Source organism: Giraffa tippelskirchi, chromosome 1, assembly GCF_054371585.1.
Source record: "Giraffa tippelskirchi isolate mGirTip1 chromosome 1, T2T-mGirTip1v1.2.pri, whole genome shotgun sequence".
Classification (NCBI taxonomy): domain Eukaryota; kingdom Metazoa; phylum Chordata; class Mammalia; order Artiodactyla; family Giraffidae; genus Giraffa; species Giraffa tippelskirchi.
In genome coordinates, this window is record NC_137275.1 from 180,139,280 (window position 1) to 180,165,252 (window position 25,973).

Consider the following 25,973-nt stretch of genomic DNA (forward strand, 5'->3'; position numbering starts at 1 on the left):
TGCGTAACTGGGGACCTGTGCAGCTGGGGAGCAGGGTGGGGGTCGCCCGGGATGCTGGGCTGTGAGAGGAGTGGGAGTCCAGGGGCTTACAACTTTCTTGTCACTGGTGAGTACCTCCACCTCGTCATGGCCAGCCCCTCTGGAGCAATTCCCCTGCACCGCCAGGCACTCCAGGCTCACTCCTGACTCCCCAGCCGCCCCCAGACTCCAGTCAAACACTCTCAGGCAGTGAGTGCCCCCCAGGCCCTTGCCAAGTCTGGGCGCTAGAGATCACAAGGAGCAATTAGCCCGAGTCCCAGATGCCTAGAGTCTAAAGCAGGATTCAGCAAATGTTTCCTGTAAAGGGCCAGGTGGTAAATATTTTAAGCCCTGTGGGGTGTCAGGTCTCTGACACAAATTCTCACTCTGCTCTTATCACATAGAAGCAGCCCTAGGCAACACAGAAATGAATGGGTATGGCTGTGTTTCAATAAAACTTTATTTCTGGACACTGAAGTTTGAATTTCACCTAATTATTACATGATTGATTATCTTCTTTAGGGTTTTGTTTTTTCCCTCAGCCATTTAAAAATGTAAAATCTGTGCTTAGCTCCCAAGGTTAAACAAAAAAGGCAGAGGGCTATATGTAGCTCACGGGCCATGGTTTGCCAACTCCAGACCCTTTGAGAGTGTAAGAGACACGTAAGAAAGAGGGAGAGGTGAGACTTTAACAGTAGGCTCTGGTGTTTGGCTCAAGTGCTGTGTCACGGAGCTCCAAGGAAGGAGAGATGCCCAGGTCAAGATGGGCATGGCCCACTTGATGCCAGAGTGGGGCCTTTCTCCTTCCAGGCCCCGAACTCCATCTTCAGTGGACAGGGTACAGGTCTAGAGATGGGACTTCATGTCAGCCAGTCTGAGGATGTGACCGTGGACAGACCAGAAATGCTGTCCTAGAGAAAGGAGGGCCGAATGTGGCCCAGAAGATAACCTTGAAGGATGGTGTCCAGACACCAGTGATGGCCAGCCCTTGGAGATCTGGACCTCTACAGGCTGGTGAGGGAGCCCCGCTAGAGGGGCCCTTCTCCTTACCCCGGGGGCCAGTTGACACTTAAGGCCCCTTCTCTGGGTTCTGCTGCCACAGAAATCCTTCGAGACCGTGGCAAAGCAGACAGAGCAGCAGAGCTCAGACCTCTTCAGCTACTTCCAGGAGGCCGTGCTCCTATGGGAGACACATCAGAGTGTGCTGTTGATGCAGGACATGGAGCTCGAGAAGCGGATGGAGCAGCAGCGGCAGAAGCACAGGCGGGAGAACCAGGTGTGGCCCCGGCATCCAGGTAACCTCAACAGGAGAGGAGTGAAGGGCCACACCCAGACTGTCAGCTGCCCATGGCTTTGCTTGAGGGCCCATGAATTCAACTAGCATTCAGATGCAAAGAAAAAGAAAAGAAAAAGAAATTCAATACATACTTCACACCATATCTTATTTTTATGTAAAAATAAACCCCCAGTGTATCTTAGACTCAAACATAAAACCTCAAGCTATAAAACTTGAGCAGATGAGAAACGGGCTCACCTTGGTCATGAGGGCTGGGTGGCAGTAAAGTTCTGCTGGAATTAGGTCTGGACTGTGCAATGAGTCCCAGATCCAGACATATCTGTGATGAGGCTTGCCTGAGAGACAGACTGGGGGGCATGGAACATCTCCCTCTGGCAGTCATCCTGACCCCCAGGACATGAGCTGGCCCCCACCCACCTGTCTTCACATAGTCTAGGGGTGGAGGGGACGCCCTCAGCATCTGACATCAAGCACAGCACTGAGAAGGAGAGTGAGGAGTAGGTATCTCTGGAAGGCGTAAGGGGGCCAGCCCAGGCAGGGTGAGGGTGAGGGACATGTCCCTGAGAAGTCCCATCTAAGTGGGGTCATCAGGGATTTAAAGTAGAGAAGAACATTCCAGACAGGGAGAAGAGCCCAAAGGCCCAGAGCAGTGAGAGTAAGAATGGTGCTCCTTGTGTAGAAAAGCCTGCCTGGGGCACCTGGACCTCACCTCCAGGGGCAGGGTCTCCGCATGTCACATCCTCTCTTGGAGCTCTGGTGACTCACATCTGCTTCCTTCTATTCCTGGTGTGGCTGCCAGGCCCAGGAGGCTCACCTTGACAAGCTCTTGGACCAACTGAGGCAGCAAAGCTATGAGAATAACCTGAAGTCACACCTCGAAAAGGCCAAGGATTTTCTGAAGAATATGAAATGCAGGTAGGCAGACCAGACTCTAAAAGAGGATGGCCTAGAATTCGTATTCAAGGCCAGAGGCTGGCCTGCCTAGGAGCCCAGCCCAAGGTTGCCTCCAGCTTTAGAGAACATTGTAGTGCTTTGCAGCTCTACCCTGGGTCAACACAAAAGCTTTCAAGGAGAATTTTGATAAGAAAAGTTTATGGAGGGATGTTTCTGGGTCATGTAGTTTAAAGGTCAGGAGTATGGGTTCTCCCTGCTTAAATTTTAAAACATACATGCTTTGTTAAAGAAAAAAAAATTAACCAGTACAAACATATAGGAAATTCCCCTCATTTCTGCCCAACTCATCCATTTTGTGGACATAGACATTTATAAATGTTGGTGTATATACACATGTAAAGTGTCTTTAAAAGAAGAATTGTTCTATAACTTCGTTTCATTTTTAAATGACCATCCGTTCGTTGATATGGATGCTTCATAATGATTTAACCATTCTCTAATTGATAAGTTTTTTAAGACTGGTGCCAGTTTCTCCATATTAAAGACAGTTCTCTGTGAACTATCTTGCATCTTTTTGCCCTTGTACAACTAATATTATAAGGGCTATTCACAGAAATGGGATTACACTGCCAATTGATTGCAGTACTTAGATTCAGAAGTACATTTTAAGGCAAATAAATAACCCCCTGAACCTTGGTCTTCTTACCTCAGGGACAGATGAAATCTGGGCCTTGGTTTTGGACTGTTTGATGGGATGATGTAGATGAAGTTCTAGGACAGGGTTAGGACAGTAGGCAGAAAGTGGGAACCCATGTTCCCATATGCAAAGAACTATCTCTGTAGGTGTTTTCTAAATGTTCTACAAAGAGTATGTACTCTTTGTATGATCAGAAAAATAGCAAAACAAACCAAAGACTGTTATTGTAAAAGGAAACCTCCACAGCAGCTCTGCACAGAACTCAAAGCCAGGTACTAGCCTACCTCCATGAGGTCCGAGGCATGGCTTTTGGCTGGGGTCCCTCACACCCGGCTGACCCTCCCATTGATAGTACTTTCACCTCCCTTCCTCCCAGGTATGAGGCTTTTCATGGCCTCCTGACAAAGGAAGTAATGGAGTACCCAGTGATCATACTGAAAGAACTCAACTCCTACAGCTCCCACCTCAGCCGACACTTCTGTGTTCGTGAAATCTTTGAACAGGTATGGAAAGGGATACAAGAAATCCCAGCTGCTCACCAGGAAGCGAAGAGGAGAGGATGACTTCTAGTTCATATTTGCCTCAATAACCCAGAGGAAGTTAGTCTATGCCAGGATATCAAGGATGAGAAACTAAAAGCGTCTCCTAAAGAGACTATCTTTTTCTCAGACTAAAAGAGGTCAAAGGCTCAGAATCCAGGCCTTCAAGTCTTGAATAGAATTGTAATTAAAAGGCTGATTTTGTAGGACTCTGAGTCCTATTCATCCAACTCACCATGCCACATAACCATCCTAAAGTATAGCTCTGACCTACCCATTCTCCTGCTCAGAAAGCCCTTACCAGGTCGCAGCCCCAACCAAACCCAGCCCACAGTCCCTAGATGACCATGGAGGCCCCTGCATCTGACTCCTGCCCTGACTCTCCTTGCTTCAACGAACTCCTCACACTTCCTTTATGTGCCACTGCCCCCACCCTTTCCTCACCCTGCTCCTCTGCTGGGATTCCTCTGTCTCTATGCACCCCAACCCCCCGCATACTTCCAGCCACTACCAGTGACAAGACCCCACCCACCCAATCTGACCTTCTCTCCCCTTCTTTACCCCACCACCTCTCCTCTCTCTGAACATGCTTGTATGTTGGTTGTTGTCAAATGCAGAAGTTAAGGGCATCCTACTGGAAGATGTTTCCTGTGAGGCAGGAATGGCCTCCTGTCTTTCGTCCAGCTTTGATTACCCTCAGCACAGTGTCCTGCACATAATTCCGACATACTGAGTGCTTCTTGGTAAATGCAGGAACACCTGGAGTGTCCTGGTCTGACTCCCAGAGATGACTCTTTCCCACACATGCACCCAGAGTTTTGCACGGCCAGGGCAGAAGGTACTTGTGGTGGACGCTGAACTGGGCTCGGGTTTCCAACAAGCGTGGGGTTCCCGACTCCTCAGAGAAGCCTCCTCTCAGCAGAGATCCCTGTCCCAATTGCTCGTAAATGCATTGTGTGGCACCTGTGTTGAAGTGGAACTCAAGCTGTCCAGAGGTGGAGCTTTGAGATCAGTCTGGTTGCCTGGGTTAAAATGGAGGTGCTACTGTGGTGACAGTAACACAGGAAGAACCTGGGTCCATAGGATTTAAGGGGCTTGTCTAAGGTCCAAGGTCACCCAGCTTGTGAGGAGCTAGAGTTCCAATCCACTGCTATCAATGACACACTATTTCTACAACTTCACCCACAGCCAATGAAACAGGCAATGTGTAGAGTGAAGAAGAGGCTCCCAGATCATGTACCTCATGATTGCTGTGTGTGTTTACACCCAGCAGCAAGTGCAGCAGATTCCTGCCCCTTGGATGCATCTCTTCATATATACTTTCTTGTTCTTTGCTCCAGATCACTACCAAAAATGTCAGAATGAGGGTTTATTCTGCAATTTTCATTGTGTGATAAAAATTTTGCTAACATGCTTGAAATTAAGGAAAGCTGATCAGGAACACCCTGCTCACCCCTGTGAAATAAGTGCTCAGGGCCTGCATCAGATGTAGAAGGCAGGGAGGAGGGGGCTTTTTCTTAAAGAAAAGAGACTCCCTCAGAAGTGGCACATGGAGGAAGGCAGCACTGCATATTCAGTGTCTGTGTTTTTGCCTCGTAGAACTTGGAGGGCGAAGTCGTTTTCCAGTTGAGGGAACCAGGTAACACTTTTACAATTCAAGTCTGAGTCTCCCCAACTTGATGCTTGCATATCTGGGGGCTAGGGATGCCCAATCAGGCTGCACTGGTAACCTGTCTCTTCCTGTGCTTTGGGGCTGATCATCAACAGAACCACGTGAAAAGCAGTTCCAGAAGAGAATGAGAAGGCTGAGAGGAAAACAAGGGTCCAAAGCAAACACACGCAGAGGTGACGAAAGCGACAGGAGGAGGACGAGTTCCCTCAAGCCAGAAGAAGAGATAGAAGAAGAAGATCAAGAGGTCGAGTCCTCCACCACACAAGAGGCGGCCGTGAGCCCACAGGAGAAGTCCATACTGAGTGAAGAGATGGATGAGTCCAGGGGGGACTCTATTCCAGGTCTGGAAGAAATGCAGGTTGAAAGAGACAGCTCCTTGAGATCACCCCCAAACCAGGCCAGTGTGATGGTTCGTGAAGAAGAAGAGGAGGAGAAGAAGGAAAAGATGGAGGAGGAGAGGGAGGAGGAGGAGGAGGAAGAGGAGGAGGAAGAGGAAGAGGAGGAGGAAAAGGAGGAAGAGGAGGAGGAGGAGGAGTGGAGGAGCTCGTCGGTGGATGAGGTAGGCCAGCAAAGGTTCACTCTTGGGTTTGGAAAGTGTGCTGTGTTCACTCTCTGCATCCCTAGCAAAAGCCGGGGTCCCCAGGGCCGCAGTCTCCATTAGGCTATGTCTAAAGAATAACAAACATATGCACAATTTTCATTGCTGTCAGCAGAGATCCCGTTCTCATGTCCCAGCAATACTTTTTAAACTTCACCTTCCTGTCCTCACATCCCATCTTGCAACCTACTCTGTAGACCCCTGGGACTCTTCCTCATCCTTCCCAGGTCCTCTTTCTTCCCCCAGCTCCTCTTTATTGTAGAGACCAACTTAGCTGCTCTGTTCCTTCTCTCTTCCCATTCTCTGGTTGTGTAAGAACAAAGATCCATATCCAAGCTGGCAGACAGCTCTCCTTAGAGTGCAGGGAAATGACTCTCATATGAATAAATCTCATCCTCAAAACTCATTCAGACTCACAGAACAGTAATTTGAATTCCTTAATCATGAAATCGCAAAGACTTTTTTCCTATAGTGCTGTGGAAGAATTGGCATATGAGACCTCTGAACAAGGACCACAGGCAAATAATAGAAAAGAGGGCTGGACACCAAGTATAAAATAGTGACGTGCGGTGAAGACTACTGTCTTAGTCTGTTCAGGCTGCTATAATGGAATACCATAGACTGGGTGGCTTATAAACACCAGATATTTATTTCTCACAGTTCTGGAGGCTGGGAATTCAAGATCCAGGCACTGGCAGCTTCATTGTCTGATGAGGGCCTACTTCTTGGCAATAAACAGCTCTTTTTTTTCTGTGTCCTTACATGGTGGAAGGGGCAAGCTCTCTGATATTTCGTTTTTAAGGGCACTACCCCCATTCATGAGGGAGGGCTTTGCCTACTTGCTCTAATAACCTCCCAAAGTCCACCTCCAAATACCAACACACTGGGGATATGAATTTTGGAGAGACACCAACATTCAGTCTATGGCAACCATGCAGCCATTATTCAGTTCCAGCCAATGATGCCGTGTAGGAATGTAGGCTCAGAATTGCCAGATTTTCTGATTTTTAAGAGAAATCAGAAATCCAGATTTTTAGGTGGCATTTCCCTATTTTAAAAGCATTGTATGGGCAAAATATAACCATAGACAAGTTTCATCCCACAGGTTTACAACCTCTAATGTCAAAGGACCTATGGTAAAGATTACCAAGTCTGTTCAATGACGCTGAGTTCAAAGTCTTGTTTTCTGCTTAGGTCAAAGCCCAGGAGGAGAGTCTAGGGGAGATCTCCCAGGAGGAGATGGAGTTCTTCACAACCTCCAGTGGGAACACTTACTTTGTTTTCCTACCCCTGGAACAAGAAGAGAACAAGAGACCCCATCCCAACCTTCCTGCCATTCTCTTCAAGGACATTTCCAGTGCCAGGGTCTTAGAAGAAGTGATCATTCCATCCAGACTAGTTTTAGAGATTAAGAAACAGTGAGTGAAAATCCCCTTTATTCTCATTCTCTTTGAGTTTTATTAACAAGGTGAAATATAATAACAAAAGATTGGACTAGTTTCAGATGGAAAAGAAAGCAAATACCATATGCTAACACATATATATATGAAATCTAGAAAGACAGTACTGATGTACCTATTTGCAGAGGGCAGCAAGAATTCTAAGTTCTAAATTAGTTTTGCTTGTTTGCAAAGTTTATTTAAATAGAATCATATAGAATGTATTCTTTTATATCCAGCTTCTCCTGGTGAACATGTATGTATATTTCTGTTAGATATATAACTAAGAATGGGTTATTGGGAAATTGACTTATATGTTTGTTCATCTTGACGAGATATGACCAAAAGATACTACCAAAGAGTTTTCAAAAGTGGTTTTGTTTTAACAGTTTGCAACAATATATGAGAGTTCCAGTTGCTCCTATCCTCACTTGGTATTGTCAGTGGTTTTTATTTTAGCCATTCTGGTGTGTGTGTATGTGTGTGTAGTGGTGCTTCATTGTGATTTTAATTAGCATTCTCCTGATGAGTAACAATGCTGTGCACCTTGTTATATACTTATTGGCCATTTAATCATGTTTCTGTGAAATGCCTCATCAAATTCTTTGCCGATTTATTTTGTGGTAGATTACCTATCTTTTTTCTTACTAATTTATGTGAGTTAGTTGTCTACCTTAGACTGGAGTTTTTTTGCTAGTTAAATACGTGGTGAATGTTCATACCCTCTCTGTGCTTGTCTTTTTGACTCTTGTAAAGATATCTTCTGGTAAAAAGATATCTTTTTAGTAAGGTCTTAGTCATCAATTTTTCCACTAGGGTTAGTGTGATCTCTGTCTTCTCTAAGAAATCTTTGCTTGCCCCAAGGTCGTGAAAATACTCTCCTGTGTTATCTACCAAAAATGTTATAGTTTTAAACTTTCATAGTTAGATGTACAATTCAATTGGAATTGATTTTTGCTTGTGTGTGTGGTAGGAGTCAAATTCATTTCTATCCTGAATGAATAGCCAATTAAGGCCAGGCCATTTGAGAAGACTCTTCTTTCTCCACTGCTCTGCTAAGCCTCCTGTGACTGATGGTGTGTGTGCCATGTACTCAGTCATGTCCAACTCTCTGCTGCCCCATGGACTGTAGCCCACCAGACTCCTCTGTTCATGGAATTTTCCAGGCAAGAATATTTGCCTGGGAGTGGATTGCCATTTCCTACTCCAGAGGATCTTCCTGAGGCAGGGACCCCAACTGATTACCATAGCTTTATACTAAGTCTTATTATCTAATTGTGTAAGTCCTCCACACTTGATTTCTCCAGAATTGTCTTGACTCTCCTTGGCCCTTTGTATTTCTATATAAATTTGAAATCAACTCATCAATTTCTGTAAGAAGACATCTGCTGAGCCTTTAATTGTTATTGTATTGAATCTATAGATACATTTGGAGAGAACCAACATCTTGACAATACATAGCCAAGAAAATCACGCTGCATTTCTAACAGGATGAAATGATCAACTGGCAAAAATATTTGCAATTCACATCTCAGTCAAAGGACCTTGTGTTCCCAATATATAAAGTGCTCCTATAAGTTAATAAGAAAAAGTGCAACTACATACTAGAATGATGGGCAAAAGATGTTAGTGGATGGTAGGCAGAAAAAGAAATTTAATAGCCTTGAACTCAAAAAAATATGCACAGTCTCAGTCATAATATGACAAAATTGTCAGATTCAAGAGTTTGACAGTACAGTCAGAAGCTATGGAGAAATTGTTCAGTCACTACATCGTGTCTGACTTTGCAAACCCATGGACTGCAGCATGCCAGGCTCCTCTGTCCTCCACTATCTCCCAGAATTTGCTCAAATTCATGTCCAGTGAGTCAGTGATGCTATCTAACCATCTCAGCCTCTTCCTCCCCCTTCTTTTACCTTCAGTCTTTCCCAGCATCAGGTCTTTTTGATGAGTCGCTGTTTGCACCAGGGAGCCAAAGTATTAGAGCTTCAGCTTCAGCATCAGTCCTTCCAATGAGTATTCAGGGTTGATTTCCTTTAGGATTGACTGGTTTGATCTCCTTGCTGTCCAAGGGACTCTTAAGAGTCTTTTCCAGCACCATAATTTGAAAGCATCAATTCTTCAGCACTCAGCCTTGTTTATGGTCCAACTCACACCTGTACATGACTACTGGAAAAATCTTTGACTGTGCTGACCTTTGTCAGCCCAGTGATATCTCTGCTTTTTAATACACTAAGTTTGTCATAGATTTTCTTCCAAGGAACAGGCATCTTCTATTTTCATGGCTGCAGTCACCGTCCACAGTGAGAAATGGAGAAATAGGAACTTTTATTCATTGTCTTGCAACAGAAGCAGTTTAGCCATATCTACCAGATCCACAAATGTATTTCAGGTTTTGATTCAACAGTTCCCTTTCAGGGAATTTATCCTATAGAAATTATTCTACACTTGACATGTGTATGAGGTTACACATTACAGTCTTCTTGGTAAGAACGTATAAATGGAAACCACTCTATGTCCACCAGCCAGAGGATCTGGCTAAATGAATGGTGGTCCACCCAGACAAAAAGATACAACGCAGTGGGAAATTAAATAAGAAAGAAGGAGTGGAAGAGGGAAGCACTTTATGTATCAACCTGCAGAGATCTCTCTCTGGTCACAGTTGCTGACCCTCGCTGGTCTCTTCCTAAGGCTTCGAACTGGCTTTTTTGAGCACTTGGAGAAATGGTTTGACCAATGTGCCCTCAATGCTCGGGTCATCGTGGCCAGCAAGATTGATGAGCTGGATTCAGAACTGGAGCTGTGTCTGCACCTGCACCAGCCAAGAGCCCAGCACATTGAGAAGGACATCCACAACGTCAGGGCAGGTACTGTGGCTCTGCATTCATTAGGCAGCCCCAGTTTGCACCACACGATGTTTAGCATGTTGTCATCACACACTGGAAGATGTGTGTGAGGGTTCACACCTCCCAGGCTGGCAGAGAAGGTTGTACTCAGAATCCTCATCTAAGATTTTTTAAAGAAGGTGTTAGATGCTAAAATGAAGAGTATTGTCTTATTTTAGCTTTATGGGTCCCAGATACATTCCCACACCTGTCATTTACACTTTCATGACGGATGCCCTAGAGGCAGGCCTGTAGCTCGGGAATCTGAGCTAATAGGCTCAACCTCTCTAGCTGTATTACTCTGGGCAGGTTACATGACCTCTCTGACCCGTCCCTAACCTCCTGAGGGCATTTTGGTGGTGGTAATTAACTCTCCTTGAAGTGGTACAGTGCAGAATCATGAACAACTGGTATAAGCCAGTCTCCAAAAGTGGTAGCCATTATTTTCAGCTTATAATTTTTAATACTTAAAAAGACACGCCATTTCCTCTCTAAGGCAGAGGGCTCCATCATTTGGGGGAAGGGCACTTTTATTTGAAAGCTTCAATGGCACCCGTCAGGTTTTCACTTGAGTCATACTTTAAACTTCATCGTAGATCCTGAGAGCTCCCTGTGACCTTAGGAGGCCTGCTTGACTCTTTGGGATCTCATTGTCCTATCTGGGAAATGTGTGCATTAAATATAAATGTAAACAAATACGCTCCCTGAAGTTTGGTTTCCTTTCTCTTCCCTGGCTCCTGGCCCAATGCACAATGTGAAAATGGAGGCCAGAGAAGCTAAGGCCCAGAGTCTCGCCATTTGTTTTTGGCAGGGCTGAGCCCACAGCACATCCTCCACTCCAGGCAGTAGGAGATCAGATGAGGTAAACCAAGGCTCTCTGCTAGCTCTTAAGGCCTATGATGGAGCTCTTGAAGTCCACCATAATTCAGGCTTATTGGAAATGAGTAACCACTGATATAAAGGGTCAGATGCCAACTGCCAAACTTTGTGTTGGCCTTTTGCTTCCAGACCCTCTCACCAAAATCCCTGCCCTCTCCAGCACCCATCCCACCTGCTCCCAGGGTGGGAGATGCTCTCCTAGCTCCCAGGCCTTGTTCCCTTCTGCTTCAGGCAGGGTATTTCCACCACTCACAGCCAACCAGAGCCTCCTCTCCAATTAAGGACACTGGGACTATCTCAGATTGGCTCCCCTGAGATCTGAGTCCACTCCCAGGCTGAGCCCTAGGGAGGGCAGTGGGGACTGGACCTTGGCCTAAAAAGTCCCTTCTCTGTAGCTAGCCTGGGAGAGGCACATCACTATCCAGGAGAACACTGTCCTGAGCTGACCCAGGGTCCCAGAGGACCTTAGCCCCCCAGCCCTGTGTCCTCTTTCAGCTGAGCTCTTGCTTCATCAAGAACGGCTGGACAGCCACTGTGCAGGGGTGATGGAGACACTGAGGAAGGAGAGGATGATGTTCTGCCAGTTCCAAGAAGAGCAAAACTTGAAGAGCAAACACTTCCGCCGCAAGATTTATGACATGGAGCACACCTTCTTGAACGCCACCAAGAGCCAGAAGTAAGGGTCCTGGGGGACTCAGTCATGGCCTGGCACACCCCAGAACCCTGGCCAGGTGTCTGTGCTCAGAGAAGCAGTCCTCCTATCCTGTATGGACAGCAGAAGAGTCGGGGTTTCCAGAAGGATTTTCATCTCTTCATGAGAGTAGGAGTCCAACTACGGTGACGCATCTGGCCAGGGGCTTGGTGCTGGAGGTGGGGGAGCAGCCAGAGAGAGAAAAGGGTGCAAATGTCAGAGTGCAGGGATGCAAATGATGTGCCCTGACATGTCCATGGTGGGAAAGACCCAGGGAAATCAGGATGAGCTTCCTGCAGGAGGCCCTAGGGCATGGAATGGAGGGAGGTGAGGAGGAGGCAGAATTCTCCCACCAGAGAGGAGCACTGGCCCAGCTCCAGATGTGGATGTGCTCAGGGTAGAACCAGAGTTTCCTGGAAGGCCATTCAGGGATTTGAGGTGAGGCCCCAAAAGGCCTCCATCTGGTCACAGGTGAGGCAACTTCACAAGTGTCTGTACCGTGGTCAGGTACCCAAGAGGCAGCTGGTTAGGGTAGACTTGGATGTAAAGCGGAAACCTGCAGGCTGCTCTTTCCGGAAGTCTCAGGGCACAGGAGCCATACTTCTGGGAGTTAAGAGGAGGTGGCGGTAAGGGGAGGACCTGGGGATTCTCTTAGCAATTTGGTGGCAGGAGCCAGACTGAGGAGAGGCACCCTCTGACCCAGCTCACTGAGAGTCCCGCACTGTGTCTGCACACACTGGCATTCTGAACTTCCTTCTAAGGCCTCTTGGTCTACCCAGTGAAGAGAGGCATGGTTCTGGTGACTGCACAGCTGGGCACAATGCTCAAACCATCTCCCAGGCTGCCTTCCTGTGCCCAGGTCACCACCCTGCCCTCCTGTGTCCCCCAGGCTGGTGACTCTCAGCAGCACTCTGCACCGGGAGCTGCTCAGCTACGTTGACGTCATCCAGGTGTCCCTGCGCAGCTTCCGCCAGTACCTGGAAGAAAGCCTGGGCAAGCTGCGCTACACCAACATTGAGTTCATCAAGCACTGCAGGTGGGGGCAACCATCCGGGCCCCCTGTGGGCCGCTGGGCTTTCTCTGTTGAGAGGTGGTCTTGTTTGCTTCTTCATTTTTCAATTATGACAAAATATCCATAACATAAATCTGTACATTTTAACCACTGTATATGTAGTTCAGTGGCATTAAGTATGTTCACGTTATTGTACAACCATCACCACCATTCATCTCCAGAACATTTTCACCCTCACAACTGAAGCTCTAAACATTAACTGCCCGTTTTGCCTTTCTTCAGCCACTGGGAACCACCATGCTATTAGTATTTTCGGCCTCTATGAATTTGACTACTCTAGGGACCTCATTGGAGAAGGAAACGGCAACCCACTCCAGTGTTCTTGCCTGGAGACTCCCAGGGATGGCGGAGCCTGGTGGGTTGCCGTCTGTGGGGTCGCACAGAGTCGGACACGACTGAAGAAACTTAGCAACAGCAGCAGCAGGGGCCTCATAGAAATAAAATCACAGCACATTTGTTCTTTTGTGTGCTTGACTTTTTCACTTAGCATAATGTCTTCAGTGCTTATCCATGAGTCAGAATTTCATTCCTTCTTAAAGCTCAGTAATATTCCATTGTTTATGATGTGTTTATCCATTCATCCCTTGATGGACATTTAGGTTGTCTCCCTGCTTGTGTCCTTGAACTTTTTCCATGATTTTGTACTTTTAATCTAAAGCCTTGTCTACCACAGTAGTTGGGATGGGTGGAATGGTTCAGGGCTGATCAATGGTTTTTGTTTCTCCCAAATTATTTTCAGATTATTTTCAGAGGGAGGCAACTTTTCTTCCGAAGAAATTGACTCACTGTGTCATCGACTAGAGAAGGAAGCTGCCCGGATAGAGTTTGTTGAAAATTTAATCATGCTCAACATGGAAAAGATGGAGAGCGATTACCTGGACCAGGTGAGTAGGCCACACCCTGACCTCTAGCCAGACTCCCGTGACACCTGGTTACATAGTTACCTTGCTGACTGCCTAATGGGCCAGTCAAGCCCCCTTTCCACCCATTAATTGGGCCTGTCCTCCTCTGCTTCCAAAGTCGAAAAGTTCCAAATTAAGCCCCACTCCTTTACTTTTTTCTCTTTCTTTAAGGCTAATGAGTTCATCAGCAAGTTTGAAAGTAAATTCCATAACCTGTCCGTGGACCTTGTTTTCATAGAGAAAATCCAGCACTTGCTGACAAATCTACAAGTAAACATCAAGTGTGAGGTAGGACAGATACATTCTTCATCTGCTGGATGTTTATCACACACCTGCACCCCAGGCACTGTCCCAGGTGCTGGGGATACTGGTGTGGTCTCTGACCCTCTGGGACTTGCACTCTAGCCAGGAAGTCAGAAATTAAATCATAATAGCTTCTAACATCCACTGAGTTATCATGCAGCATGCATCTTAGTGGGCTTATTTTGATGAACTATATGAATCCTCACAAGAGCTGTTCTTAGCCCATTTTAGAAATAAAGAAATTGAGGCTGAGAGTCATTAAGAACACAGTGTTCCTAAATTGTGGGGCCAAAATGTGAACCCATGTCTGTGACACCAGAAATTTGGGCAATGCCAGGCCATCTGGGCTACAGAGGACCAGAGGGCCGCATGAAGTACATGAGAATATAGACAAGAGGATTTTATCTGGACTGGGGAAGTAATGCTTCCCAAGGCTTGATGGAGAAGGAGGAGCCAGCCAGGCAGGAGGGTGTGGAGCAGTGTCCTGGAGAGATCATGAAAAAAATCCTGGGGGAGTTAGAGCCAAGGAGAGAGAGAGAGCTCAAGCAAGGAGATGCAGGGGTACAATGAGGATGGAGCCATGGCGGGGTCAGCAGGGTCCCATGAGCTGGGCTCAGTGGCACTGGAGTGAGGGTAAGGGCAGTGGGGATGAGAAGGGTGCTATTGATTACAATTTTTTAAGCTGCAGTGAAAACTTTTTTTAAGCTGAAAAATTTCTTCAAAAACATCACTTTGATGGCTTCTCTCTCCCAAATGTGTTGCTGTTTTTATTTAACCATTTCTTTTTGGAGGAATTCTTAGTGAGTTTCACTTATTACACACAATGGTGTGATAGACATGCTTCCAATGGAAGCCCTGATGATGTCCATAGGGTGCCTCCCAGAGCTAGAATTCCTGGGCTAGAGCAGAAGTGTTTTAAGGCTCTTTGTGCTTTCCAGGTGGCTTGTACAGATACCCCCTCACCAACAAGGCCTGAGTGTATCCTCCTAACACCCTCAACTAGTACTGCAGATCACCAGTTTTATTTTTGAAACTTATTTATTTGGCAGAAAAAAAATCCTTCAAACTTGCATTGATCTAGTTTCTAATACAGCTTTGCATTTTCCCTCCAATTTCGTTTTTCTCATATTTAATCCATCTCTCAGATAATGATTTGCTGAACTTTTTCTTGATCAAAATAAGTATTCTGGAAGTAAATCTCTGAACCTCTGGTTTTTCTAGGTGGCAAAATCCAATTTGCAGACAGAGGGATTAAATTCTTCTCTAGAACAGCTTCAAAGCAAGGTACAAATGTGCCAAAGCTCAAAAAGGAATAAACAAGTAAGTATTCAGTAGATGCTAAGCTGTGAATAGTAAAGATGCATGCTAGAATTTTTAACTGGAAATAAACTCACATCTGTGGTCTAGATTTCTCTACCACCAGCAGGGCCTCTGAGCCTTCCTACTTCACCTCTATTTTATTCAGTGGAATTAAGGAAGAGAAGAGAAACCAGCCATTGCCCCTGGCCCCCAGCACCTCCCTGGCAGGCAGGGTGAGGCCAGCGAGCATGGGGGCTTGAGTCTGGCCTCCCTCCCCCTCTGATGTCTCGAGGCCTCCCTCTTTATAATTAGAATGCAGCCCTGGATGAGTAACAGAAGCAGGACTCTGCCCTCTGAACAACTGTCTTTTGTTTGATTTTCCCTTTGTTTTTACCAGTGTGCGTAAACTGGTTACTTCCATTTTCTATGTATAAATGGTGAAAAGTCCAAATTGGAATGAAGTCTGAGAGAAGTGAGGTTCTAAGTGCCTGCCAGGCCCTGATCAGCAAAGCAGATCTCTGCACGTTTACATTGTTGACTTGCTTGTTCTCCTGCCTCTAGTGCATGTCTCTGTCCCCTGGCCACCCTGAGTACTTTTCTTCCCAGCCCAACCAGGCTCTTGTAAACCTGGTGTCCTGGCCAGAGGATCTTTTCTCTTTCATTTCAGTAACCGAGTTGAAATTTTATCATTGTTAGCACTGTTGTTTGTTGTTGTTTAGTCGCTCAGTTGTGTCCGACTCTTTTGCGACCTCATGGCCTTTGAGGCCGTGGCTCCTCTGTCCATGGAATTCTCCAGGCAAGAAAACTGGAGTGGGTTGCCATGCCCTTCCCCAGGGGATCTTCCTGACCCAGGGATGAAACCCGGGTCTCCTGCACTGCAGGCAGATTCTTTACCTATCGTCTGAGCCACCAAGAAAGTCAAGTAAGTTTAAATCATTTGCTCAGAACAAACCCACAGAACCAGGAATAGAACTCCTGATGGAGTTCAGGAGGACCCACTGCCCAGTAGAGTCACCCAAGAGAGCTGGCCCAGGGCTCCTCATTCTTCCAGGGCCCTCCCTGCAAGAGGGGGACCTCCATGGAGCCAAGAGGTGTCCTTACCAGCCAGCTGGTCCCTGCTGTCCACATGGAATCAGCCTGCCCGCCTGCAGCCTGCTTCCTGTGGCTTTTTTTCCTCCATGTTCTCACTAGGTAGTGAGCTCAGAAGACCTCCTTGGCCTTATTCGAACTTGGAAAGAAAAACTGAGCCAAAGGATTGAGTATCTCAACTGCAAGCTGCACATGATATCCATGACACACCTGGTCTTTCCCGTAAGGAATGGGATGGAGCAGGCACGGGGAAGAGCATCTGACCTGTGGGGGCTGGGCTCCCAGGTGTCCCACAGGGTTCAGCAGATCCCAGGGAAAGAAGACTTCCCAGGCCCTTACTGGACATCAGGCCTGCAGGGATGCCTTAGAAAGGCCCCAGACTGTGAAGTCAGATCTGGTTTCATGTCCCAGATGGGCCACTTCCCTGCACTGGTCCCTTCAGAGATCCATCACCTGGCAGCACCTTCCCACCCCATTAGGGCCCTCAGCTCTCAGGGAAGTCTCACCTCTCAGCCTCTTCCTTCCTACCTGCTCCCATTAGCAGCCATCGGCTTCTCCCCACCCCACCCCCACTACCTTGTGCAAGACCCCCTTCTTTTCCGCGTATGGCTGTCCTGATCCTCTCACTTCCTCCTGTGATCCATTCCCTGAGCTGTAGCCAGGCCTCTTGGACAAGGCCAGTCTGCCCGTGTCCCTCTCCTGTCCTCAGGATAAGATCCAGATCCTCACCAGGCCTTCCTTGACCCCTTCATTTCTCTGGTCCCCCTAAGAGCTCACTTTCCCCCAGGCCTTCACTCACCCACTAGTTTGGGCCAGCATCTCCTGACCCCTGTGGCATGTTCCACTTCCACATGAACCCACAGACCATTCAGTGAGGTCCCCCTTTTAGGAGCTTTCTCCCCTAGACTGTGTGCCCCAAGAGGGCAGAGCCTGTCACCCTCACCCCACACTCAACCTCTCTCACCAAGCTTTCACCAGAGGTCTCAACCAGCTTCCAGGAGGACCTGTCACAGAGCCAATGGCAGCATAAGTGGATGCCCCTCAAGCTGTGCTCTGACCACCCTCAGGCCCCGCCTCTCACTGCCATGCTTTGAACCAGCCCTTCCTTCTGTGGGGAGGCTCTTTCTGCTGTGCCGCCAGCACTAAGCTTTCATCACACCAACAGTACTGAGCCCCACCAGACGAAACTCAGGAGTCCTGCTGGAGTCCTTCCCTCTAGGGCTTACAGTGCAGCCAAGACACAGAATAAAATAGGGCATAGCTCAACTAAGTGCTCATGGTGGGTCCCTCACTCACTGTTTCTCTAAGGTCCAACTCAGGGTGGAGGTGGCCACTCACTTATCCATGCACTCATTTGTTTACTTGTCCGTTGCTCAAAAACACCATCTGGGCACATCTGTGAATAGCCTAACAGGTTCATGACCCTCAGCCCCAGGGAAGATGCTGTAACTTTGTTTTCATTGCACTGGCCCCAATTTGACCATCTATTTGTAGAAGTCCATATTAAATGTCTGGTCTCTCTGACCAGACTGTAAGCTCCATGAGGATAAGAGTCACATGTGGCCTCTTTACCCTGTGTCCCAGACCCAGGGAGAGCCTTGCAGAAAGCAGGCACTCAAGAAATACTTCTGAAGGTCTCGGCATGCACACATGAATGAATGAATGAACAGCCCTCTAAAGTATATATGATCCCTGCTGCTTCACAGAAGGGGCAAGAGAGGCTCAAAGTGGTCAGCCTGCAGCACCTGGACCAAGTGGTCCTGGGATGGGAACCCAGCCTGGCTGCCTCCCTGGCACCCACAATCAGGCCCTTCTCTTTGGCCTGCAGGACAACGTCTTGACTGACCTGGAGGTAGAGAGTGACATCTTGGTATCTTCAGAAGTCTATGAAGAAGAGGCTAAGGTAGACATGATCACCCCTGAGTCCTTTGCCCAACCAAGCCGCATGGGGAAGTCCATGATTGAAGACCCAGCCGTGGAGGTGATCAAGAGGATCCTGCAGTGAGTGGCCTGGGTGTGAACAGTGGGGCCCAAGCCTTCAGGGGCCAGTCCCCATGTGAGCCCACCCTAACAGCTGTGACCTTGTGCAGGGGCTTCCTTCTCCCCTTAGAGCCTCAGCTTCCTCCTCTGAAGTGGAGCTCACGATTGGACAGACTCACATGGCATCGTGGGCTAACCAGGATGGTGCCCAGTGCCTGGCCTGAGCCATCCTCTTGGTCATTGGGGAAAAGCTCACATCCTTTCCTTTGGTTTCAGGTTTCCTGACTCAAAGTGTTCAACCCATCAGTGCGACAAAGAACAGTCCCAGACAGGTAGGGGCAGACAGGCCTGTGGATTTAGGGTGCTGACAGTGGGGTAGCCGGGGGTGCCACCTGGTCCCTCCTCACCTTGGATCCTCTGTTGTTCTCCTGGGTACCCATCACCCAAAGCCTTGAGGCGACTCCGGAACCGAGCAGAGCACTCCTTGAAGAAGGACTTGTCCATCGCCAGTGCCATCTCAGCAGCAAGGTAGAGAGGCTAGGCTGCCTGCAGTCTCCCCTCCCCAGACCTGACCCCAACCCCCAGACGGAGGCCAGAGGCTACCCTTTACCAGCCCATGTCCTCAGAATGTGTCTCCTGTGCTCACAGACTCTCCAAATAGGGACTCTCCAAGTTGGGACCCTGCAAGGGGCCAACTCCAAAGCCAGCTTTAGACAGGTCTGTTCTCATCCCTGCACGTGGCTTGACTCTCACAGCCCTCAACCCTGAGAACCTGTTGGGGTGTTGGGTGGTTATCCACAGTGATAGCTACCTCCCATACACACTGTGTCTGTCAGAGTGTGTGACCTTGGTGGTGGCTTTTCTTGGATGACATCACGGAGTCTTGGGAGCTCTGGTTCTCTGCATCCTGGCCATGTGTTCTGCCCACTATGCCCTGTCAGGGTCGTTAGACTCATGGCTCAGTGGGCATGGGCCCTGGATGGCCCCTGACACCGCTTTTACAGAAGGTGGATGACAGAAGCCATGTGGCTGACCTGACTTTCTGAGTCTTTGATGAGCCATTATTGACCTAGTTTAATTCTTGGTTTTGAAGAAATGACAATGAAGAGATTCCAGCTTTGCATACATCCAAAAGGTCTTTTTGAACAGGCGTGCCATCTGCAGTGTGGAAATAAACAAAGACCAACCAAATGGAAAAGCAAAGACTATGCAGAGCTTGCTACAACCAGGGAATCAGCCACAATCACTTGCATTTTAGCAGAGACACAAAGGCAGGCAAGGGAGTGGCAAAGGGGTGTAGTGGAGAAAAGGGAAGGCTTCAGATGTGCCCTGTTGGTGGTTGTTGCCCTGGGAAGGCTGGAGGAGGCCCAAGAGCAGTGGGCATCCTGTGTGATTGGTTAGGGGTATGTATATATGTGACTTGTTGGTCCTAAATCGGAAGCAGGGACAAAATCTAAGGGAGCTGTCGGTTACTGAGCAGGTCCTGGCCCTGTGGGGTTGATTGTTACAGGGGGTATTATTTGGCTTCCTGATTGTTCCTAAAGATAACGATCTATGTTTCTGCAAGTCTGACTTCCAGCAAGCCGGCTTCCTGAATTGTTTATTGTAGCCTTAAGGGCTTGGTGTCCTAGGCTGGTTGTTACAGCTTATCAGCCAGGGTTCTCTATTTATATATGGTATAGCCATTGTCCATTGGTATAATCAATCTCTCAGTGGTTACCAGTGAAATATACATGCTGCTAAGGCTGCCAGATGAAAATTCAGGATGTCCAGTTATGTTTGAATTTCAGAAAAACAACACATAATATTTTTAATTAATATGAGTATGTCCCACATAATACATGGTTTGTATGCGAAAAATTGCTTATTGCTTATATGAAATTCAAGTTTATTTAAAAATTTATTTTATTGCAGTAGAGTTGGTTTATAATGTGTTAAGAAATTCAAATTTAATATGTGCTTTTATTTGAAAATTTGGCATCGCTACCTGTGGCTCTCAACCTGTGTTTCTTTGGGTCCTCACCACAGGGAAGCAAGGATTCTAATTTCGGGGCTGGAGCCCCTCCGTCCCTTCCCCCGGCCTTGTGTGGGTTTCAGCAGTCAGGGCTCCATCCCTACTGTAAGGCTGTCTCCAGAGCTATCAAGGGGTGGGGCAGCAGCTCGAAGGGCTGGGCCGCACAGGCAGGTCTGGGTAGGGCTCCCACAGACTCAGGTCTGCTTGTGTCTGTCTCCAGCTTCCAGAGCACTAACCCACCTTTGCCCCACAGCATCACGCGGTACACCAAGCCCAACCGACTAGATAGAAAGTACCAGGTGCTCGGCGACAAGCCTCCTCCTCCGGCAGAGTAAGTGTCAATGCCATTTCCTTTAACTCCATTTTAACCTGTCATCTTTGTCACTTAGCAGCTAAATCTGACTCAACTGAGGGGAAAATAAGAAGTAGAGGGACAGAGCAGAAGAGGTCTGCAAGGGGACTGGTAAGGGTCAAGGTCTGTTTGTCTCAGCCTATTTCACCTAAATTTATTGAGAGACATTTTCACCAAATTTAGACATTCATCAAGAAGACATTCTTCTTTCCTTTGAACAATCCGTTTATTCAGTCACTTTTTGTTTATTAAAGGCCAGCTGCTCCATCTCTTGTGGCTTTGTCATAGGGCAGCCAGTCAAGGAGCTTTCTAGACATTGGGCCTGAAGCCCCAGAGTGGCCCACTTGGGAGCAGCTTCTGGCATTCCAGTTGCCCATCACCCAGTTCCACCTGGCAGGGCTTCTTTGGATCCTGGAGGAAAAGCCAGCGATAGAACAACTGCGAGTCCCAAGAGGGACCTAGACATTTAGGGTTCAGCTCTCAGTGACGTCAAGTCAGGAGGGTGGGAGAAAAATTAGAAATATTAATATGAGGAGTTGTAGCCAGGTATGAAGGAGGCTAGAAGAACTGAGCCTGGAGAAGGGAATGGCAGCCCACTCCAATATTCTTGCCTGGGAAATCCTATGGACAGACTACAGTACATGAGGTCACAAAAGAGTCAGACATGACTCAGTGACTAAACAACAACAGAAGAGTTGAGATTTGATAAGAATTGATAAAATATGCATGATGGCAAGATCTGGTCCAGTTTCCAGGGAAGTCATGAATCCTCAAAGCTAACAAATAGGGTTAGGATCTACTAATCATGAGAGAGTGCTATAGTTATTAAAACGTAAAATTTCTGTTGCCCTTCTTTTTGATTCTTATTTACGAAACAAGTCTGGTCTCTTTAAATTTGGCCTGATTATTTACATAAATGCAGCAAGAGTGGTACCTGACCACCGAAACTTTTATGTTTGCATTGCTGGAAATTTTCATAAAGAGTCTCAGATTAGACTCTTAAAAGCCTCTTGAGACTAGGAAGACAAGTCAGATTTCACCCATAGTACCTATAGATTTGGGTGAAATCCTCTCTTCTTAAGGTCCCCACAATACTGTAAGGTTTTCCTTACCCACCTATGAAGCTGGGAACCCCATAAACCAGGTGCCAGATTGATTTTCCAAAGAGGACTTAAAAGCATTGTCTGCATCAAGTCAACCTTAATTTCTTTAAAATGTTTGATCATGTCCGATTTTATACATTGTTGTCCATATGACATTTCATTCAAAGCCTCTTTTATCTATCAGTATTTCCAATTATGTCCCATTGCAAGAAGGACAACTTCTTGTTGAACTCACATAAATAATTTTAAGAGTTTTTGAATTCTAGAGCACATATGAGTGGGTGAAATGTCCAGCATGCTTCTCACTAGCCTCTTTTCCCCTTTAGCCTCAGGCAGTTGCTTTCAGGAGTCCCTCAGTCCCTTGAGAGTCTTGATAGAGTCAAAGGCCTAAACTTAGTTCAAGCAGCTATAGGGAGTTGAGGGCTGGAGTGGGAAGGGAAAGGTCTGACAGGAAGGACAGAGAGATGGAGGAGGCAGCGGTTTAGAGGGGGGATATATCAGAGGAAACCAGGCAACTGAAGGGAAGGTGGAAGGTGGCAAAATGGGGAAGAAGGAGCAGAGGTGTTGATGGGTGGGTAGGGTGGGGAGGGAGAGGTCTTAGAGGAGCTAGTTTAGGGAGATCTTGTTTTCCCAAGAAGCCAATAAAGTTCCAAATTATCCTTAGTAAAGCCATGCCAGGAGCATGAGTCATGCAACAGAAATTGGGAAAGGTATAGTGAACGCATATAGAAGGACCTGATGTTTGCTCAAGGGCAGTTTTTGTCAAAGTCAACAGAGAGCAAACAGTCTTCCTAGAAAGGGTTGGGAAAAGTAGTAGTGAAAGCCATGAAGTTATACCTTTTGTGCAGCTCCATGGGTCCCTCTCCCAAAGAAACCTTCTCTCAGGAAGAAAACATTTGCATGAAGATGTACCATGCAATACTTTTTATCCCAGCTGAAAATGGGGGAAAAACCTAAAGTCCAAAAATAGAGGATTGTAAACACAGTACATATATACCCAATGGTGTTACACAGCCATTTAAAGTGATATCATAATGTAGAGGGAACACTTTAAAGGTGCGGAATGTAAAAAGCACACGAACCTAATTCCAAACCAATTTAAACATCAGCAGAAGGAAATATAGTAAATGTTAGCATTAATTTTTCCATCTTGCTTTTCAGCTTATTTCTAATTTTCTTTAATTATGATGAGTGAATTTGTAAGTGAAAGATCACATCATACACACATACACACACATGTTTTTTGGCAAAGAGGCATACAGGATCTTAGTTCCCCAACAAGAGATTGGACCTGTGCCCCCTGCAGTGGAAGAACGGGGTCTTAACCACTGGACCACCAGAAAAGTCCCTTTTTTTTAATTTGATGGTGGTTTAGTCACTAAGTTGTGTCTGACTCTTTGCAAGCCCATGGACTGTAGCCTGCCAGGCTCCTCTGTCCATGGGATTCTCTAGGCAAGAATACTGAAGTGGGTTGCCATTTCCTTCTCCATTTTTTTTTAATTTGGGGGACTTTAAAAAATATATACATATATTTTAGAAACTGGTCAAAAATTATGTGTGTGTAAAACAATCACTGCATCACTTTACAGAAATTTTGAAAAAATAGTTTCCTCCAGGTATGTGCAGTTCTAACGCATCAGTCCCTTATTTCACTCTTAGTATTGAGACGGTTGACCTTACTGACAGGAATATTGGCTAGACCTGGGCAGATTTGTTCAGTAAAGCACCTGGTGTGCACGGTCAGCCTAAAGGCCAGAAATATCAGAAAGAGGATGTTTGATCCTACAGGCAGTCCTACTCATTTGATTAATATTTATAAAAAATCATTCTTTCTTCTCTCAACCAAGACAGAGACACTGACAGGTGCAGGCAATACACGAAGGAGTCTTCTGGGCCTAGAAAAGAAAACAACAGTCTCAAAGGCCCTTGCTGAATCATCTAACTTTGGAGAAAACAAAACAGGACTTTAGGTCCCACCCTGATGCTCCAGGCTGGTTGCATCTATCTGAGATTTATCACCCCCTGTCCAGAAACCTTCAACAAACCCCCTATAAATGTGGAGTCCCCCTGACCCCTTTCGGTGCTCAGCCTGGTCATTAGGCCAACTGTCACCCCTCCTTGCCTGAATAAAGGTAACCTACTTCCGTTGAGGTCATCTTTCCTTTTCTGCCTCGCCCGAACTATACCCTACAATACACTGGACAGAGGATTCTATGGTGAACGAAAACAGAGACAATATGTGTCCTGGTGGACTTTACCAGCTGCTGGGAGAGATTGGGTTAATCAATCAGCCAGTCACACATATCAATCCCCATAGCCCCTATGGGGAGGCTATAAAGCTGAGAGCTGCTCAGGGCATTGGAAAGAGGCAGTCAGGGATTGCCACTGAGCCAGGGCCAGAGGAAAAGCAAATGTGACCAAGAGGAAAGTTATTCATGTTCCCTGGAGAGGAATCAGTGTGAGCAATGGCCCTGGGGCAAGAGTGAGTAATTCCAAGGAGTAATGAGGAACAAAAGAGAACAGAGACACTTGGAAGGGGCCAAACACAGCCTGGCACATACAAGAGGCATTCAACTAGACAAATAGAAATACGAGGTGGGAGTATGCTTGGGCATCCCAAGCTGTCCAAGTCCAGTTCTGGCTGGGCTGCTGAGTACTCAGAATGTTGTATCCATTAGGTCTTGTCCACACCATTTAGTGTGATTAGACAAGCCCTCTCAGGGATCTGTCTCCTGTGTGTTGCAGGGATTTTAAAGGCATCATCCTGAGCCTCCTCTGGGAGAGCAACGAGCACCTGCTGACGGTCGTGGAGGTGAGCGCTCTGCCTGCCCTTCTGCCATCTGCTGGCCACGTGGCCCCAGTGGACTCTCCCCCCTGCCTTCTGCCAATAATGACCTTTGAGTAAAACTGAGTAAAGAGGACTATAGCCCCCGTGACCACAGCTACCCAGCTTCTGTCACCTTGTGTGGTGTTTTTCTTCCTAGAATTAAAGCTCACCCATTCATTTACCCATTTATTCAGCCACCAAACATTTCTTGGATCCTGTGTGTCAGATATTTAGCTCACCCAATATCAGGAACAAGCCTGGTCTCTGCCCCTGAGTGGCCAGCACCCAGCAGAGAAGGATATGTGATGGCACCACAGAGGGATGAGGGGGGCTGTGGGAGCAAGTGTCTGGGGGGGCCTCTGGTAGGAGCAACCCAGGGCCCCAGTCCAGTGCATCCCTCACGGGGGTGTTTGTGTGCTTCCTGTCTGCATCCCCCTGGGTGTGAGTCTTTGGAGCAGAGCTCTGGGTCATCCGTGTTAGTGGCCCAGCTTGGCACTCCATAGAAAGCTCCTGGTCTCATTACTGGAAGACCCATCTTAGTTTTGAAGGATGCATAGAGTTTTACCATTGACTTGCTTGTGCCTTGTGTAGCCCTAGGACACTGACAGTGGTGACGAGGACAGACAGGGAGGAGGAGAGATCCCGGTGTAGGGGACAGCAGTTGAGAAGACCAAGGGGTGAGGAGAGCACAGAGGAGGATGCCAGGATCTTGGGCCAGAGCCCCCTGGAGAGGGGCCTGGCACCCACACTGTCAACTCTCTCCTGTAGGAGTTTTACCGCAAAGAGAAACGCTCAGTCACCAGGCCTGACTGCATATACGAAACCTTCGACCAGTGCGCAGAGAACATCTGCAGGAAGATCCTGGAGTACCACAGCCAGACAGACGATTACCACAACTCCTGCCTCATAGGTGGGTGTGACCAGTAGGCAGATGGCAGGCAGGGCTACAGAAAGGTGGTGGCACAGAGCCATTCACAGCCTGAATGATGCCCTCCTGACCTGGAGGTAACCTGGAGGCAGAAGAGCCTCCCTGTGAAAAACTGACATCTTAGAATTAGGTAAAAACCTTGATCAGATTTAACTGGGGAAAAAACAACGCCCCCCCCACCAAAAAGTCGATTTTGCTTGAGAAATATAGTGATTTGTATCACTAAAAATGTTTCACTCTTTGAAAATTTTTTACAGCTTTATTGAGATATTCACTCAATGAAATAGTGGAGAAAGGGAGGGTGGGATGAACTGGGAGATTAGGATTGACATATATACACTACCATGTGAGAATCTGCCTGCAGTGCAGGAGATGTGGGTTCAGTCCCTGGGTCAGGAAGATCCCCTGGAGGAAGAAATGAGAACCCACTCCAGTATTCTTACCTGGAAAATCCTGTGGACAGAGAAGCCTGCTACAATTCAGGCTACAATTCAA

General features: G+C 47.2%; 1 protein-coding gene across 17 annotated transcripts in view; it reads left to right on the forward strand.

Annotated features, from left to right (window-relative positions):
- The window catches only part of CCDC180 (coiled-coil domain containing 180), a 62,965-nt gene that overhangs the window by 28,110 nt on the left and 8,882 nt on the right, over positions 1 to 25,973 (forward strand). For 10 of the 17 annotated variants that reach the window (XR_014059787.1, XR_014059788.1, XM_081511036.1 and 7 more), the window contains 19 exons: positions 1,121 to 1,294; positions 2,115 to 2,230; positions 3,283 to 3,409; positions 5,045 to 5,084; positions 5,213 to 5,676; positions 6,910 to 7,133; positions 9,846 to 10,021; positions 11,414 to 11,594; positions 12,499 to 12,645; positions 13,421 to 13,565; positions 13,755 to 13,871; positions 15,108 to 15,206; positions 16,377 to 16,496; positions 18,103 to 18,275; positions 18,531 to 18,586; positions 18,704 to 18,782; positions 20,522 to 20,599; positions 24,469 to 24,535; positions 25,319 to 25,460. Coding sequence is in view for 15 of the 17 variants with exons in the window: in XM_081511036.1 (XP_081367162.1) it covers positions 1,121 to 1,294; positions 2,115 to 2,230; positions 3,283 to 3,409; positions 5,045 to 5,084; positions 5,213 to 5,676; positions 6,910 to 7,133; positions 9,846 to 10,021; positions 11,414 to 11,594; positions 12,499 to 12,645; positions 13,421 to 13,565; positions 13,755 to 13,871; positions 15,108 to 15,206; positions 16,377 to 16,496; positions 18,103 to 18,275; positions 18,531 to 18,586; positions 18,704 to 18,782; positions 20,522 to 20,599; positions 24,469 to 24,535; positions 25,319 to 25,460 (2,725 nt within the window). In the remaining 2 variants the exon portion in view is untranslated. Of the gene's footprint in view, positions 1 to 1,120; positions 1,295 to 2,114; positions 2,231 to 3,282; positions 3,410 to 5,044; positions 5,085 to 5,212; positions 5,677 to 6,909; positions 7,134 to 9,845; positions 10,022 to 11,413; positions 11,595 to 12,498; positions 12,646 to 13,420; positions 13,566 to 13,754; positions 13,872 to 15,107; positions 15,207 to 16,376; positions 16,497 to 18,102; positions 18,276 to 18,530; positions 18,587 to 18,703; positions 18,783 to 20,488; positions 20,600 to 24,468; positions 24,536 to 25,141; positions 25,228 to 25,318; positions 25,461 to 25,973 lie in introns of those variants that run through there. The other 7 variants (XM_081511001.1, XM_081510992.1, XM_081511052.1 and 4 more) reach the window with 5 other exon arrangements.